Source organism: Pristiophorus japonicus, chromosome 3, assembly GCF_044704955.1.
Source record: "Pristiophorus japonicus isolate sPriJap1 chromosome 3, sPriJap1.hap1, whole genome shotgun sequence".
NCBI classification, from domain to species: Eukaryota; Metazoa; Chordata; class Chondrichthyes; family Pristiophoridae; genus Pristiophorus; species Pristiophorus japonicus.
In genome coordinates, this window is record NC_091979.1 from 261,653,268 (window position 1) to 261,672,582 (window position 19,315).

A 19,315-nucleotide genomic window follows, 5' to 3' on the forward strand; every position below is an offset into this window, starting at 1 on the left:
TGAAAGTGGGAATGATTCAATTATTTTTGACTCATCAGATAGTTTTGATACACCAGTAGCAAATCCTAAATCCAATGTATTAGAAACAAATCCAGGAGAGAATCAGAATGAAAGTCTGAGTCCGAGTCAGGAAAACAAAGAGCCTGAAGTTAGAGTGACTTCAAATGAAAATCAAGAAATTCCGTAGAGGAAAATGTTCCTCAGGATGAGCCTCGAATGAGTTTAGATTCAACACCATGTTTGGAAGGTTCTATTCGAGAGCGAAGGCATCCTCTTCGAATCAGAAAACAAGTAGCTAAGTTAAATTTGTAAATATGGAAAAAAAAAAGTCTATATCCTGTGTTATGTATAAAAATGAAAGTTATGTATGATGTTTGTTGTAATAATTTCTTCATTAAGGAGGGAGAAGTGTAATGCCTGTAAGCTTGTAATATTTGTAGCTCCACACTGTGGATGTGGACGTATTGTGGACTGCAACTACAGAGTTAATAATAAACAGAACCAGGCATGTTCCGGAGGTTTCCGAGAGCGGCCTGCCATGTTAGAAGCTGTGTGTGCTGTGCTCTGTGAATATATTGCACTGTGTCCTGTCTCCCCAGTCCCTGGGCAGTGCTGTGTCCTCTCTCCACCCCCAGTTCCAGGGCCGTGCTGTGTCCTCTCTCTACCCCAGTCCCAGGGCCGTGCTGTGTCCTCTCTCTCCCCCCAGTCCCTGGGCCTTGCTCTGTCCTCTCTCCCCCCAGTCCCTGGGCCTTGCTCTGTCCTCTCTCCCCAGTCTCTGGGTCTTGCTCTGTCCTCTCCCCCCAGTCCCGGGGCCATGCTCTGTCCTCTCCCTCCAGTCCCTGGGCCGTGCTCTGTCCTCTCTCCCCAGTCCCTGGGCCTTGCTCTGTCTTCTCCCCCCAGTCCCGGGGCCTTGCTCTGTCCTGTCTCCCCAGTCCCTGGGCCTTGCTCTGTCCTCTCTCCCCCCAGTCCCTGGGGCTTGCTCTGTCCTCTCCCCCCAGTCCCTGGGCCTTGCTCTGTCCTCTCTCCCCAGTCCCTGGGCCTTGCTCTGTCCTCTCTCCCCCCAGTCCCTGGGCCTTGCTCTGTCCTCTCCCCCCAGTCCCTGGACCTTGCTCTGTCCTCTCTCCCCAGACCCTGGGCCTTGCTCTGTCCTTTCTCCCCAGTCCCTGGGCCTTACTCTGTCCTCTCTCTCCCCAGTCCCTGGGCCTTGCTCTGTCCTCTCTCCCCAATCCCTGGGCCTTGCTCTGTCCTCTCCCCCCAGTCCCTGGGTCTTGCTCTGTCCTCTCCCCCCAGTCCCGGGGCCATGCTCTGTCCTCTCCCTCCAGTCCCTTTGCCGTGCTCTGTCCTCTCCCCCCAGTCCCTGGGCCTTGCTCTGTCTTCTCCCCCCAGTCCCTGGGCCTTGCTCTATCCTCTCTCCCCAGTCCCTGGGCCTTGCTCTGTCCTCTCTCTCCAATCCCTGGGCCTTGCTCTGTCCTCTCCCCCCAGTCCCTGGGTCTTGCTCTGTCCTCTCCCCCCAGTCCCGGGGCCATGCTCTGTCCTCTCCCTTCAGTCCCTGGGCCGTGCTCTGTCCTCTCTCCCCAGTCCCTGGGCCTTGCTCTGTCTTCTCCCCCCAGTCCCGGGGCCTTGCTCTGTCCTGTCTCCCCAGTCCCTGGGCCTTGCTCTGTCCTCTCCCCCCAGTCTCTGGGCCTTGCTCTGTCCTCTCCCCCCAGTCCCTGGGCTGTGCTCTGTCCTCTCTCCCCAGTCCCTGGGCCATACTCTGTCCTCTCCCCCCAGTCCCTGGGCCTTGCTCTGTCCTCTCCCCCCCCCCACCCCCCCAGTCCCTGGGCCTTGCTCTGTCCTCTCCCCCCCAGTCCCTGGGCCTTGCTCTGTCCTCTCCCCCCAGTCCCTGGGCCGTGCTCGGTCCTCTCCCCCCAGTCCCTGGGCCGTGCTCGGTCCTCTCCCCCCAGTCCCTGGGCCTTGCACTGTCCTCTCTCCCCCCAGTCCCGGGACCGTGCTCTGCCCTCTCTCCCCCCACGCCCTGGGCTGTGCTTTGCTATTACTCTGTCTGATGCCGCAGGCTGTGCTCACTCTGATTCTGTTAGCTGCACGTTTCTCTGACCCCAATTCTATGGGCTATACTTGGCTTTCAGTCTTCAATCTCCTGGGCTGATCTTCCTCAGCCTTTGTCTTGAAGATTGTGTTTCTGTTCCCCTCACTGATCTTTCATGGTTCATTTACTTGTCATTTGTAACCTTTTGAGGCTGTAGTAACACTTTCTATTTTATTCTTTCTTTGGAATTAAGTTTTTCTGGTTAAAGCATTATTACCTGGGAAAATACCTTAAATAACAGATATAGAAAAGTGTTCAATACCATGCTTGGTAATGGTGTGATATTGTCACTTTATTAAACAGACCAGCAACTAAAACTTGAAGTTAAAATAAGAGCTGAGGCTGAAGATGTAAGCGCCTGACCATAGACGCTGGCACTGTTGCAGAGTATGCACAATTCTTGGCAGTTTGAGGCACTGCCCAACCTCCAATTCTGCCGATTTAAAGTCCAGTGGTTGTTGGTTACTTTCAGAAAATGCTTAAACTTCCAGTCCTGCAAGTGGAGGATAACTCTTAGCACCATGACACTTCAATCTCATTTAATATTTAACGTTAACATTGGTTTGGGGATGCTGCAGGCAACTATCATATGTTTAGAGGTTGTATAAATGAACTTTTTTTTTTAGCAAAACTTGATCTAATTAGAGCTTTCATTTGTAATTCATTTTCAACTGTTCTAGCTTGCAGTATCACACTTGATTATCTGACCTTTATAAATCACTGTCACTGCTCACTGATTAGAAATGCCAATCACTTGTATGAGAATTCACTGTATAAGAAATTCCCACTGATCTTGTGGATTTCACTCAAGTAACTCTGGTAATAATCACTTAGATTAATCCACTTGGAAGAGATAAGGTTATTCTAAAGATAATTGATATACTCCTTTATAAAACAGCTGATTCTGTCGTACACACCACGGGCATGCCAAAGCAATCTACCTCACCACTACCTCGCTCAACCACTCCACTGTCTGATTTATCACGCTGCTTGTCTGACATCCAGTGCTGGATCAGCTAAATATTGTGAGGACCAAAGCTATTGTCTTCGTTCTCTGCCATAAACTCCGTTCCTAACCACTGACTCCATTCTTCTCCCTCCCAGGTCACTGCCTGAGGCTGAACAGACCGTTCACAACCTTGGTGTACTATTTGACCTTGAGACAAGCTTCCGACCACATATCCGCTCTATCACCAAGATCGCCTACTTCCACCTCCGTAACATTGCCCATCTCTGCAGCTACCTCGGTTCATCCGCTACTGAAATCCTCATCCAAGCCTTTGTTAACTCTACACTTGACTATTCCAATGCTCTCGTGGCCAGCCTCCCATCTTCCACGCTCCATAAACTTGAACTCATCCAAAACTATGATACCCATATATCAACTCTCATCCTTGTTTTCAAATACCTCCAAGGCCTTGCCCCCATCTTACCTCTGCAATCTCCTCCAGCTCTACTACCCTCTGAGATCTTTGCATTCCTCCAATTCTGGCCATTTGCACATCGCTGAGTTTAATCAGTCCACCATTGACGACCAAGCCTTCAGATGCATGGGGTCCTAGGATTGGGAATTCCCTCCCTAAAACTCTACACCTCTACCTCTCCCTCTCCTCCTTTCAGGCACTCTTTAAAACCTACCTCACCTGTCCTAACGCATGTATATTTGGGTTGATATCAAATTATGTTTAATAATGCTCCAATGAATCATAAGAACATAAAAACATAAGAAATAGGAACAGGAGTGGGCCATACGTCCCCTCGAGCCTGTTCCGCCATTCAATAAGATCTGATCATGGACTCAGCTCCACTTCCCCGCCTGTTCCCCATAACCCCTTATCCCCTTATCGCTCAAGAAACTGTCTATTTCTGTCTTAAATTTATTCAATGTCCCAGCTTCCACAGCTCTCCCAGGCAGCAAATTCCACAGATTTACAACCCTCTGAGAGAAGAAATTCCTCCTCATCTCTGTTTTAAATGGGCGGCCCCTTATTCTAAGATCATGCCCTCTAGTTCTAGTCTCCCCCATCAGTGGAAACATCCTCTCAGCATCCACCTTATCAAGCCCCCTCATAATCTTATACGTTTCGATAAGATCACCTCTCATTCTTCTGAACTCCAATGAGTAGAGGCCCAACCTACTCAACCTTTCCTCATAAGTCAACCCCCTCATCTCCGGAATCAACATAGTGAACCTTCTCTGAACTGCCTCCAAAGCAAGTATATCCTTTCGTAAATATGGAAACCAAAACTGTCATGCATCCAGACATGTTTACTGCTTGTACTATTACATTTGATGTGCCACCAGAGGGCACTACTATGGGAAACTTGTATACCAGCTGTATGGTCACTAGGGTGTGCCACCAGAGGGCACTGCGGTGGGAGACTTATAGCTTAGCTGAGCAGAGTGGCGCAGCGGAAGCATGCTGGTCCTATAACCCAGAGACGGATCGAAACCATTCTCTGTTAGCCGGAACGTCAACTTTTGGGGTACTGAGGGAATGATCAGCCATGATCTTATTGAATGGTGGCGACGAGATTACGGACTTTCACACGAAAATGGCTAACTTTGGTACGTTGCAGCAGTTCGCCGATGGGGATGATTGGGACGCCTTTGTGGAGAGCTCGACCATTTCTTCACAGCAAACGACCTGGCAGGCGATGATCCGGCCTCGCTGGCTGATAAGCGCAGAGCTATCCTGCTCACCAGTTGTGGGCCCATCGTCTATGGTCTCGTCAGGGACTTGCTGGCACCAGCGAAGACAACGACCAAGACATAAGAGGAGCTTGTAATGCTGATCCAAGAACAACTCAAGCCCAAAGAGAGCATCCTCTCAGCCAGATACCGGTTTTACACCCAGCGACGGCCCGAAGGCCAGGAAATCACGAAATATGCTGCAGACCTCAGGAAGCTGGTGGCACCGTGTGATTTCGGTGAACACCTCACTGAAGCGCTGCGGGATATCATTGTCATCGGAATCGGCCACGAGGGCCTTCTTCACAGGCTACTATCTGCGGATACCACAGTCACACTGCAGAAGGCCATTACCATGAGCCAGGCATTCATGACCTCGATCTGCGGCTCTCAGCAGGTGACTCATCCTCAGGCCTCAAACCCGGCAAGTACTGTACACAGACTGGTGCCTTTTAGAGGCTGGACTGTAGAATGTGAATCTCCTCAGGGGAGAGAGAACAGGCCCCCGAGTCCCTTAACTCTGAGTCCGCCGAGGGGGACTAATCGGTTAGCACTATGTTGGCGTTGCGAAGGAAATCACCGGGCTCACCAGTGCTGTTTTAAGGACTGTGTGCAAAGGGTGCAGCACCAAGTGCCACCTCCAGCGAATGTGTAAAAGAAATAGGACTCACCGTGTTGATGAAGAGTCTGCAGAGGGCCATGAATCTAGCGCGGATTATGAAGAAGTGGTCAGAGAGGCAGCTCAGCCCCACGATGAGGTGTACAGAATGTTTACCTGCACCACAGAATGTTCCCCGTTGAGAATGGAAGTCGAGATAAATGGTGCTCCAGTCTTCATGGAGGTGGACACGGGACGAGCCAGTCAGTAATGAATCAAGAAGCCTTTGAAAGGCTATGGGACAATCAAGCTGAACGACCCAAGTTGGTCTCGGTTCAGGCAAAGCTGCGCACCTATACCAATGAACTTATCCCACTCGTGGTTGTGCGGATGTAAAGGTACTCCATGATGGCATGGTGCACAAGTTACCACTGTGGATTGTTGCAGGTGAAGGACCAATGCTACTAGGAAGAAGGTGGATCGAGAAGATCCATTGGAGCTGGGAAGATTTCATCCCTCCAGCGACCGACGTCCCCCACGCTCAGAGGCAAAGCAAGCCCCACTGGAGGTTGGATCCGGCACCAGAGAACAGACCAGCATGGCACCCGAGGCACAGACCACTCAGCACAACTGCGTGGAGATGATCCAGCTGAGACAACCCGAACGCACCTTCCAGGCTCCAGTGGCAGGATTCCGGAGGAAGAAAATCGGATCCAAAGGCGACTTCCCAGCTTCGGTGGCAGAACCCGGGGAGAAGAGGATCACTGCAGTCGACATCGTGGATGGAAGAAAGATGGCGCCCAAACCATGAGGTGAAGTGCTGAAGAAAAAGATGGCGGCAGCCAGACCACGAGATGCAGCGCTGAAGGAGCAACACGTAGTATCAAGCGAAGAAGATGGTTGGGGTAAAGATAACAAGGCTCTCTTAAAGGAGGCCAGCAACCCACCACACTTAAAGGGACAGTTCAACATTCTCAATCAATGTAACAGCAACTGTGAGTTAAATGTAAAGCTTGTAATTGATGATCAGAGTTTTATACATGTAATAAGTAAAGAAAAGTCGTGTGATTGCGATTGGAGCTACAGTTTATCTACAATGAGTAATGAAACGTGCGATTCAGGATTTCAACTGTATTCAGATAATGTAGCGGGCAAACACCCATCGGGAGCACACAGGTCCAGCGGGCTACCCAATGCTGCAGCCTGCGTCCCTGGGACCAGAGTGATGCACCTTGGAGTGTGGCCACAAGCAGCTAATATAGACAAACTGCAGAGCAAGCGATCTCAGGAGGGCAACGGCACCATTATAGATACCCTGCCCCTGATCGGCTCCACCTCTCAGGCACCCGATGGCAGCAACCGCCACGAGCCTGAAGGAGCAAACTGCGCTAAGGCGCAGCCCCCAGACCTCATCACCACCAAAGCTACATCCAGGAATGAAGGGTTATCCGCAACAGTTCTCCCAAATGGGACCGGGACCAGCCAGGATCCCAAACCAAATAACACCCAGGCAAGCGAGTCAGCAGTTCCCTGCGCACTGCTAGACGACTGCTCCTCAGGGAACAGCAGTGACCTGAGGCATAAGGAAAGGACAGGGAGGTCACAGGCATCTGTGAACCTGCCTGACGCTAGGAGCAACGGCAAAGGCCCGGAGAGCAGGCAACCTGAGCCAACCGGGTTCCCACTGCCAGCACTGGGCACCGCACTGCCACCAGACTACCTGGACACCACCCAGCAGTTCTGGAACTAGCTTGTCCTCACGCACCAGTACTGACACCAGCACTGATTCCAAGTATGTATCAAGAATGTATCTCACCAGTCAAATGCACTTGTCTCACAACTGTACCACAAATGTAATGATGTAAATGTAATTTTTTTTTCTGGACTTGTATGAATATGAATGTAATGAGCCATCGACTCATCTATATGTGGGGCGGAGAGAATGGAGTGGTCATGAACTCACAAACAGAAACCACCAGCACCTCTGCTGCCAACGAAACACCACTTACTTGCCCAAGATGGAAATGACCCTCCAAGGGTCAACCAGCTAGAGCTAAGCCCAGAGCACAATCAATGTAAGAAGACGATTTGCACTAAGGACTTGGGGGGAGAGTGATATCATGTATCCAGACATATTTACTGCTTGTACTATTACATATGATGTGCCACCAGAGGGCACTACTATGGGAAACTTGTACACCAGCTGTATGGTAACTAAGGTGTGCCACCAGAGGGCACTGCAATGGTAGGCTTGTAGGTTAACTGTACAAGTGTGCCAGGACTCGTATGAAAGGCAGGCCACCATGTGTGATCATCACTCTGGAGTTATATTAAATGGACTAAGGTCACTACAGTTCAAGTGCAATACTTTGCCTCGTGGAGTCATTATCAGAGCATCTAAAGACATAACAAAAATTGCACGCAGTATTCCAGGTGTGGCCTCACCAATACCTTGTATAGCTGTAACAACACTTCCCTGCTTTTATAGTCCATCCCCTTTGCAATAAAGGCCAAGATACCATTGGCCTTCCTGATCACTTGCTGTACCTGCATACTATCCTTTTGTGTTTCATGCACAATTACCCCCAGGTCCCGCTGTACTGCGGCACTTTGCAATCTTTCTCCATTTAAATAATAACTTGCTCTTTGATTTTTTTTTCTGCCAAAGTGCATGATCTCACACTTTCCAATATTATACTCTATCTTCCAAATTTTTGCTCACTCACTTAGCCTGTCTATGTCCTTTTGCAAATTTTTTATGTCCTCCTCACACATTGCTTTAACTCCCATCTTTTTATCATCAGCAAACTTGGCTACGTTACACTCAGTCCCTTCTTCCAAGTTGTTAATATAGATTGTAAATAGTTGGGGTCTCAGCACTGATCCCTGCGGCACCCCACTAGTTACTGGTTGCCAACCAGAGAATGAACCATTTATCCCGACTCTGTATTCTGTTAGTTAGCCAATCCTCTATCCATGCTAATATATTACCCCCAAACCCGTGAACTTTTATCTTGTGCAGTAACCTTTTATGTAGCACCTTGTCAAATGCCTTGTAGAAGTCCAAATACACCACATCCACTGGTTCCCCTTGATCCACCCTGTTCGTTACACCCTCAAAGAACTCTAGTAAATTTGTCAAACATGACTTCCCCTTCATAAATCCATGCTGACTCTGCCTGACCGAATTTTGCTTTTCCAAATGTCCTGTTACTGCTTCTTTAATAATGGACTCCAACATTTTCCCAACCACAGATGTTAGGCTAACTGGTTTATAGTTTCCTGCTTTTTGTCTGCCTCCTTTTTTAAATAGGGGCGTTACATTTGCAGTTTTTCAATCTGCTGGGACCTCCCCAGAATCCAGAGAATTTTGGTAAATTAGAACCAATGCATCCACAATCCCTGCCGCTACTTCTCTTAAGACCCTAGGATGTAAGCCATCAGGTCCAGGAGATTTATCTGCCTTTAGTCCCATTATCTTACTGAGAACCGCCTCCTTAGTGATTGTGATTGTGTTAAGTTCCTCCCCCCCTATAGCCTCTTGACTATCCACTGTTTGAATATTGTTAGTGTCCTCTACCGTAAAGACAGATACAAAATATTTGTTCAGAGTTTCTGCCATCTCCATGTTCCCTATTACTAGTTCCCTGATCTCGTCCTCTAAGGGACCAACATTTACTTTAGCCACTCTTTTCCTTTTTATATACCTATAGAAACTCTTGCTATCTGTTTTTATATTTTGTGCTAGTTTACTTTCATAGTCTATCTTCCCTTTCTTAATCATTTTTTTAGTCGTTCTTTGCTGGCTTTTAAAAGCTTCCCAGTCTTCTGACCTCCCAGTAGTTTTGCCCACTTTGTATGCCCTTGTTTTTAATTGGATACCGTCCTTGATTTCTTTAGTTAGCCACGAATGGCTATCTTTACTCTTATACCCTTTCCTCCTCACTGGAATATATTTTTCTTGAGAGTTGTGAAATATCTCCTTAAATGTACACCACTGTTCAGCAACCGTCCTACACTTTAATCTATTTTCCCAGTCCACTTTACCCAACTCTGCCCTCATACCTTCATAGTCTCCTTTATTTAAGCTTAGTACGCTGGTTAGATACGATTACATACTGCTCAAGGAACCCGTACCTTATGCACTCTATGAACTCCTCCCCAAGGCTATCCTGACCAATTTGATTTGTCCAATCAATATGGAGGTTAAAATCACCCATGATTATTGTTGTTCCCTTTTTACAAGCCCCCACTAGTTCCTGGTTTATGCTCCGGCCAACAAAGTTGCTACTGTTAGGGGGCGTATAGTCTAAGCCCACCAGTGACTTTTTCCCCTTATTGTTCCTTATCTCCACCCAAACTGTTTCAACATCCTTTATCATTTGAGCCAATATCATTTCTTACTATTGCAGTGATTCTATCCTTTATCAATAGAGCTACCCCACCTCCTTTTCCTTTCTGTCTGTCCTTCTGGATTGTCAAATACCCCTGAATATTTAATTCCCAGTCCTGGTCACCTTGCAACCATGTCTCTGTAATGGCTATCAGATCATATCTGTTTGTCTCAATTTGTGCCGTCAACGCATGTATTTTGTTACAAATGCTACGTGCATTTAGACAAAGTGCCTTTAAGTTTGTTTTTTACATTTTTTTTTCCTGCTTGTTTCCTCTCTCTTTCGAACTCACTTTCTTTATTTTTGCTTGCTAATTCCAGCTTTACTCCCCTTGGGATGTTTTACTATGTTAAAGGTGCTATATAAATGCAAGTTGCTGTTGTTGATTCTGTTGTCTGAACCTCTCGGTCGGGGTGCTGCTTTACAGCCTATACAACGTGTCCAAAATCATCACTATTTTCTGCATGCTACACAATTTTGCCATCTAAAGAGGAGTGAGCAAGAAGCACTGGGACTGCAGGCCCCCAGGAGGAGGAGAACGAGGAGGGGAGAGTTGATGTACAGACATGGACATTGGACTAGAACTCTGTGTTGAAGAACCACTCCCAGTTTTATAGTTAGTACTATAGAATACAAAGATAAAAAGATAATGCTAAACCTATCAAATTCATTGGTTAGATTATCGTGCCCAATTTTGGGCGCCCTAATCTAGGAAGGATGTCAAGACGATGGAGATGGAGCAGAAGAATTTCACTAAACTGATTCCAGGGATGAGAGGCTTTGGCTATGAGGAGAGATTGGAGAAACTGGGGCTCTTTTTGTTAAAACAAAGTGGAGATGCTCAAAATTAAGAGAGGTTTTGATAAAGTAAATAGGGATTTCATTGGTCAGTGAGTCAGTAACTAAAGGACATAAATTTAAGATCATCATCAAAAGAACAAAAAACAGCTTTTAGAAGGGAAGTGGATAACTATTTGTAAAATAAAACTTTCAAAGTTGTAGGAAAGGGCCGGGGAATGGGACTAAGTGGAAAGCTGCTTCAGAGAGCAGATACCTGTGCAATGGGCCGAATGGCCGCCTGTGTTGTAAAATTCTATGATTTTATGACGTATGTTTACGATTCAGATTTACAGTATGTAGATTTAATCACTGGTTGTCTACAAATAACTGTTATGATTGGAAAATAACATGGAATGAATCACAATAGAAAACAAATCTTCCACAAGAGAAAGTGGCCTGGGATTCCTCATTCTATTCGCATAACAAAGCATGGAGGGGGGAGGTGGGGGAGGAGAAATTCAACTTGGCGGCAGTGCAAAATGGACATTGGCGAATCCGCAGCACGTCTTAAACTCTTCTCAATTTTCTTTTCCAGTTAAATTGGGTGGAGCATGGAACAGGTTTCCCATTTGCTATACCCAACACACTCCATTGTGTTTAACAGCCCTGACTGTGATTGTTATGTTCTGTAATTCATGACTGCCATCTAGTGTTCAAATTTTCAGAACTGGTTTGCTGCAAAGGAGGCTCTTTTGGCCGTGAACTGAATATGTTCCACTCAGAACAAATGGACTGAAAGTGGACATTACATGGAAAATTGTGTTTCTAATTTCAGGAAGGTTGCTGTTTGGCAGGCCAGGTGTTAAAGATATCTCACAATGGACAATGTCATTGAAAAATGAATTCAAATATTATTGTGTCTCCATTTAAAAATCATTTCTTCCTCTTGTAGGTCCCTCATGCCTTCCATTTGCTGACCAGAGGACAGGAAGGTGGCCCTCCCTGCCAACTCCATGTGCTACCTGGCAGCAAACGGTGACAGCCCGCAGCCTGGGGTGACTCTTGGCCTCTGATTGCTTCTTGTCACTTGTGAATGATGTGGCAAATTCTATCACCAGCTGGCATTTTCCAAGCTTCTTCCTGCACAGAATACTGTGGTATTAACTCCCAGTTATTTCCCCTCTTCTCCTGAAGGGCTGCCCCATGCTGGGGTAGAGTTCTACAGTTGCTGTCATTCCTCCAGTATTCCACACAAATGCTCATTTTTTTCATGGATGAGTCTTACCAGTGAGTTCCAATGAACTATTTGGCCACAGAGGGCATCATGACCTCATTCTGTCATCGCCCAATATCCGCACGCACACATTTCACCGCACAGATCATTGACTGTTGATCAGTAATGGGAGCCCTTCTGACTCCTTCCTCTCCTTGGCCCAGGGACACTTTAGCCAATTGTGTTGTTCCCATTCCCAACTTGCTAAGATCAGCAAAGCCTGCAGAGTTGAGGGCTTGAACTTGGGAGCTTTGAGGCCCGTATGGCTCAGTGCTCCACCGGGTAGTGAGGTTCTCTACTAGGCCCTCAGGAGAGCTTCCTGGCACAGTTTAATAATAAATAGTAACTTGCGAGTTGCCCAATATATTGTCCAGAGCTTTTTAGCAGAATATGTGCTTGGACATAGCATATTTCAGCAGTAACATGCCCAAAGATCACATGTGCCCAGCATTCCTTATTTTTAAATCCCACCATGGTCTCCCCCCTCCCTATCGCTGTAACCTCCTCTGGCCCCACAACCCCCAAAGATAACTGTGCTCCTCTAATTCTGCCCTCTTGGGCATCCCTGTTATAATCGCTCAACCATTGGCGGCCATGCCTTCAGCTGCCTAGGCCCTAAGCTCTGGAATTCCTCTCCGCCTCTCTACCTCTCTTTCAACCTACCTTTTTGACCAAGCGGTCAACTTTGATCATCTGCCCTAATTTCTCCTTGTCAAACTGTGAAGCGCCCTGGGACGTTTTACTACGTTAAAAGCACAATATAAATACAAGTTGTTGTTGTGCCCAATATTCCTGTGTGCCCAGTGTTCCCATGTGCCCAGTGTTCCAATGTGCACTCTCAGCATGCGATGCTCTACGTCAGGAGTAAAAACATAGAAAATTACCTATTTACCCTGATTATAATGTGAAATGAAAAATGTTTAAATCAGCCAGCACTTACCCAATCCTCACTTTCGGCAATCGTTTACGTTGGAGCATGTGTCGATCTCCAGTATACATCTGATTTAAGCTGGCAGCAGAGTCTAAACATGTGATTGAGTGGATACAATTCAGATAATTTCATGTGGATTGCTTGTGATGGTAGAAACTCGATCAGCCCATCAGATGAGGAAATTATCCACTAGCATTTTGGTTTCTTTTCTTGTCAATATAGTGTTTGCTTTTGACTTTTTGAATTCTGATGCACAGTACTGCATTCACTGAGTGTTAACACAAGCCTACCTCCTGAGGAGTATCAAACTGTGATTGTAGATTATTGTGGCATTTCAGAAAGATCATGCCTCACTTTATTCCGATACTTTCTTATTGTTTTCCCAAATGTTTATTTTGTTCATTTGCAATGTGATTAAAAAACATGATCTTTTCGATTACCTGTTAAGGCTATTGGAGCAATTTGGTAACCAACTTGGAAAGGGATAAGAGAGTAGGGCAAATTACCATTGTGGAACCTCCCAAGTTTCAACCCATTGAAATCAATGTGATGAAAATCGGGCGTGTTCCAACAAGAACGAGTGATCTGCTCCGCCCGATTACCGCCCATGCATTGAAGATAGTTGTGTTCATCTGGTATTTGTTTCATCATTACACCAACATATGTCTAGGATACTCAGTGTTGCAGTGAAACACTTCTTATTGAAATAGTCCGTATTACAGTCTCCATGGATCAAATACATTTATTAAATGGCTTTGATGCCAACAATAAAATGACCAGTCATAGACCTGTTGCTTTGAGTTTGACAGATAAAAGTTACGTTTGCTTTGCCTTTCCAAAGTAAGACACTGTGCATATTGAGAAGGTTAGCATGAAAAAGGATTAGTCAACTAATTCACTAATTATAGTTCTCTGAGCAATAATGTTTGTAACTGAGACTGGGAAACAGCCAAATTAACTTACCTACTGCGAAGAAATTGAGTTTTAAGTATTAAATTAGGAGAATTAAAAGGATGATTCTAGTCTGGGAGTAACTACACCAATCATTGCAACAGAGCTTTACATTGGATAGTGTTGATTTATCACCCCTCCTAATATCTCCTCCTTTGGCTCAACAACCACTTTTGTCAGATTATGCTTCTAAGGAGCACCGTCAGACATTTTTCTATGCAAAAGGTGCTGTTATTGATTACAGACAAAGGAAGAAAACAGTACTAAGCAGATTCCATCAAAGTTTGGAAAATAATGGATGGCACCGAAGTATAAATCCAATTATTTGAAGCTAATAAATGAATTGAATCTATTTCTTACAGTACTTTAGAGTGTTGCATTTGGTTTCATATTTCATACATTTGTGTCATTTGACCCTGAAATGAGCTTTCAACCACATAGCCGCAGTGCAACTAAGGCCGCCTATTTCCACCTCCATAACATTGCCTGTCTCTGCCCTTGCCTCAGCTCATCCGCTGCTGAAGCCCTCATCCATGCCTTTGTTACCTCTAGACTTGACTATTCCAACACAGTTCTGGCTGGCCTCCCAAATTCTACCCTACATAAACTAGAGGTGATCCAGAACTCGGCTGCCCATGTCCTAACTCGCACCAAGTCCCGCTCACCCACCACCATGCTCGCTCACATACATTAGCTTCTGGTTAAGCAATGCCTCGATTTCAAAATTCTCATCTTATTTTCAAATCCCTCCATGGCCTCCCGCTTCCCTATCTCTGTAATCTCCTCCAGCCCCACAACTCCCCGAGATGTCTACACTTCTCTAATTCTGCCTTCTTGAGCATCCCTGATTCTAATTGCTCAACCATTGAATTGCTAAACTCTAATACCTACATAAAATACAATGAAAGTTCATACCATCTAATACCAGTTCAAGAACAATTAAACCCTAGAAGGTAGTGAATTTAAAAGCTTTATCAGATTACCAGGGATCAGCAGCTTTTGGTTTAGTTAAAGTCAACAGGCTTCATAAATGGTTATGATTTGGGAAAGATTTCAACAACAGAATTGTGGTAGAAAATGGCTGATTTCAAATTGTTGATGTAGGTGTATCATCACTGGAGTTCATTTATTTATTAGTCTATCCAAATCAGTTGAGAAAGTACAGTTAATTCATGTGTGTACTGCATTCATGGATGCTAACATGGTGATCAAAGCCAAGTGGTCTTTAAGGATCCCATGACCTGTATATGGGTTTCAGGCATTTGCTAATGTATAATATCATTGCATTTTTATTTGAATGACACCATTAAGATTCCTTATCAGTAACCCAGGAAGCTATTTCCTAAATTATCCTGCACTTTCAGTGTAGATAGTATGTTTGGCAATGAAGATGAATTCTACATCAAAGCAGTTAACTTGATAAAGCAATAGCTGTAACTAGAAATGTAAATGACTGCGTTATTTATTGACATATATTTCTGCTATAAAAAGACAAATGATGATTTCATCAAAAAACAAAAGAATTAGTGATTCAATTGATTAAAACACAACTCAAATGTATGTACTTTTGGCCATTTGTTTCAGCTCCATTAAGTCTGTCCTGGTGCCAGACACCATTGCCAGATATCTTCTATTTGCACTTTGTGCCTCATTGGAAGCAAAGGACAAAGGACTCCCCATCAGTTTATTCTCTTTAAGTACACACCTTTAACGTGGCACCTCTCTGAGGACACAGATAAGTCTGGTGACTCACTGCACAAATCTATACTCAATGCTATAGCGTGTTGGCAAATCATGGCAAAGCCCACAAAGCTCTTCCATTTTTGTCCAATTTTCTCCCCATCTTCCCTGTCAAAGACAATAGAAATAATTTTTCTGGGATTAACGATCAAATAGCGCCTAAAAGGTGCGCACTATACATAGGAAAAATGGGTGCTAATCCTTCGCACCAATTTGTGCCTGAATTGCATGGTAGCTGAATTTCCTGTATAGCATTTCATAAGAACGTAAGAAACATAAGAAATAGGAGCAGGAGTAGGCCATTTGGCCCCTCGAGCCTGCTCCGCCATTCAATAAAATCACGGCTGATCTGAAGGGGACACAGCAGTGTAAAATTATATGCAAATGACTGTCCTAGAAACTTCTGGGAAAATCCACCAATATCCCCAACATGTTATTCTCAGAAAGAATCCTTCTCTTGGACCACAAAGTACTGTTTCTCTGAGTTCAACAACTGGGCAGGAAGTCGAACTCATCCTCTGGAGAAGGGCTTCCTGCTTCTCTTGTGTGAGGATGTTATTTTGCAGTGCAGGAGCAGTGACTGTTTGCAAGAACCTCAGGGGTCAATAAGAGTCCTTCTGCTGTAGTTCCTCGCAGTTGCCTCCTCGTGTTCCAAACACCTTTACTCAGCCTCAGCCCTTTAAGCCCTGAGATGTGGCCAAACATCCTGCCACCTAGGTGGTCCACTCCAATTGGGTACCTCTGTGACGGCACAGAGTCTGCCCTCTCCATATAAATGAGGGCCACCCGAAATCCTAGCAATCCAGTGCTTCTCCGGGTACAACACACTTGTGATGCACTGCACTCACTGTGCCCAAATGGAGCCCACCCAGGAAAATAGCTCTACTCAAGTAACAGCTTCACGAACATAGGCAAATCTCAGATGCTCACCCAAATAGCCATTCGTCACATGACCCTAGACACTGGGGGTGGCTGATTTCCCTTTTCACTACAATGGCAGTGGATCTTTGGCAGGGTGTGGCTATGCCCATTGCTTGCCAGCGTTCCTGACCCCTGGAGTCAGGGTAATTGCAATAATTAGGTCAGGCATTAGGGCTATTTATGGTGCTGATGGAAGACTCAGCTCGGGTAGGGAGGGGGGAATAATACAGGCTCAAGGTACCCACGCTGCAGACAGAGAGCTGGCAGTGCTGGTTGAAGAATCATAAACATTTATTGAAAGGATCAATTTTTAAATTTGCCTGGTGCTCTGCAATTGATGGCACTAGGCAAAACGACCCTGTAATATTTAAACCTCCTGTTCCCCCACAATCCATATCAACCCTGGGCAGCAGGAAAATGTTGTCGTTCCGTCCGTCCAGTGTTGCTAAGGCTCAAATGACAGGAAACTACATCATACGATGCAATCTTGTCACTTGTTCCTTATAACGCGCTCGCCTATATTTGATGTATTATATGCACAATCTCACTTCCAGTGGAAAATCCTGAAAATAGCATTGGGTCGGACGAAGCCAATGGAATGCCTCCTAGCCTTGAGTATTCCTACCCCATTACTTCAAGCTGCGATCACCAGCATAACAGAAGAGGAAATTCGGCCCCCCCAAGTATCAGTAGGTCCCCAAGTACCACTAGGGCCATCTGTCTTCATCTTCATCCACACACATGCACTTTAACCCCTAGCCGACCTCCGTTCACTGGGCCAGCAGGACGCCTGTCTTCAGTTTTGATTGCGACGCTCCTCAGTATTTCCTCAATGCGGTGCAGGATTCAGCCATCAATAGACCGTATAAATGTATGGGAGTGAAGCTGTATAATTAACAGAGTAGTGAGAGAAACAAATTTAAAAATAGCAAAACAAATGAACAAAATTGTAAAGGTGCAATTAAATTACTTCTAATGAATCAGCTTTGTGCTTTCTGTCTTATCAGAGTTAGAATTGTCTGCAGGATTGCTGCACTCTCCTTTCACACTCATTCTTTAATCATCCAGCATGTATTCAGTTTGGCAAGACCATGCATGAGTGTATCCATTATTGTTCAACGAAACACAAATCCAATCCAATCTAAACAAGACATTGGGGGGGCGAAATTCCCCAATGTCCCGATTGGGCGCAGTGATGCATTCGGGGCGGGACATACTGCACGCGGCGCAGAAGTCCCACCCCGGCCGTGGAATTGTGATTACCGCCCCTCGCAATGTCGGCGCTCCACTTGCTGGCTGGGGCGGGTTCGTGGCCACCAGTCAGGCGCGTTCACCAACGCTAAGCGAGTGCTCCGTGTAGCGCTGATATGGTTCAACGCTCCTCCCCGTCCGTTAAAGGGGAGGGCCGCTGCACACTCTGCCGGACCTCTGATGGCCTCCACTAGACCACCAGGGCGGCGTAGTGTCAAAGCGGCAGCCCGGCACCCAAACAGAGTGCCGGGCTGCACGACGGCAGCCCAGACCACGCAACGGAGGACCAAGTTGGGCCGACCGGTGAGTCAGCCAAACGTACAAAATGGCGGCGCTCCCCACCCCCTCTTTAACTTCCGCCCCGCAAGCGGACGTCGGCCCAGCTGGCGCTGACACCACTCATGGCAGCCTCGCGGGGCACTGGCCAATTTCCGCCACGGGGCGGAAAGGGATTGCTGCACACGGCAATGACATCATCGGCAGTTGCGGGAGCATCCTGGGACACTACTGGCGGGGTGTGGCCACTGTGTCGGCGCCAACACTTATTCCAACACAATTTGACAGGAGCTGGAAGCACCCCCCCACCCCGGGCGAAAACACTTTCAATCCTCATTAGTGCCCCCTGGAGGCACTAACAGAAGGTGCAAAACAGGGCAATCACGGCCCAGTCCTCAACCTAGATCATCAATAACAGTTTAGCTGGTCATTCATTGCACTGTGAGGTATTGTTGCCACAGAATATGAACAACAGTCACTACACTACCAACAGTAATTCATTGTGTGAAATTCTTTGAGTAGTTCCTACTGTTGAACATTTTTAGAGTTTCTCAGTGCATGTAGTCACTATTTAACAGACTATTGTGGTCTTGAAACGTGCAGGCACTTGTGCAGATAGAAGTTCTCGTTGGTGAAGTTCATGCACGAACGCTATTTTTATATTTTAAAATAAGCAGGTTAACATCAATGTAAAAATAACGCTCATAGGATTGTAGGACGAGTGTGTTAAGCATTTATATATGAACTGTTCCGATTCTTCATCATTCAGATTCTTTGGTAATTTATACAGAACTGTTGGTATTATGTAAGATACTTAATATGTGGACTGGACGGCTGCATGAAGATCACATTTTGCCATTTAAAATGCCATTCTCACAATGGTTCTTTTCTGTTTTCAGATTGTGCGGGCTGCGGCAGAGATATAAAAAATGGACAGGCTTTACTGGCTCTCGAGAGACAGTGGCACCTTGGGTGTTTCAAATGTAAGGCCTGCGGGAATGTCCTTACTGGGGAGTACATCAGCAAGTAAGTGCTAATTCTAGTCTGTATGTTGAGGTGCACAAAATCCAGTGACTAACTTTCTTCATTCCATTTTGATGTTTGATGCCATGCAACACTAACACTACTAACAGTGCCATTATTTGGATGTTGAAGGGGCCACTATTGTTGGGATTGTTGCTATAAGATTAGAAGTAAAAATGAAAATTGCAGTATTACACAGTACAGGTTGAACCTCCCTTATCCGGAACTCTCGGGACTTGGCCTGTTCTGGATAAGGGATTTTTCTGGATGAGGGGTGGTCATGTTAAATTGGATGATACAGGTACTGAGCAAGGGGATATCGGGGCTGGCTGGCTTGTGGCTGGGAGTGCAGAGAAATCATGGGTGGGCGGTGTATCGCGGGGTCAGGCCAGCGACTGC

The 19,315-nt window shown here is 46.1% G+C and overlaps 1 protein-coding gene across 9 annotated transcripts in view; it reads left to right on the forward strand.

The window, feature by feature from the left end:
* Window positions 1-19,315, forward strand: part of ablim1b (actin binding LIM protein 1b) — a 569,062-nt gene that overhangs the window by 374,679 nt on the left and 175,068 nt on the right. For all 9 annotated transcript variants that reach the window (XM_070876584.1, XM_070876581.1, XM_070876586.1 and 6 more), the window contains exon 5: window positions 18,793-18,919. In XM_070876584.1, the coding sequence (XP_070732685.1) occupies window positions 18,793-18,919 (127 nt within the window). The remainder of the gene's footprint in view (window positions 1-18,792; window positions 18,920-19,315) is intronic.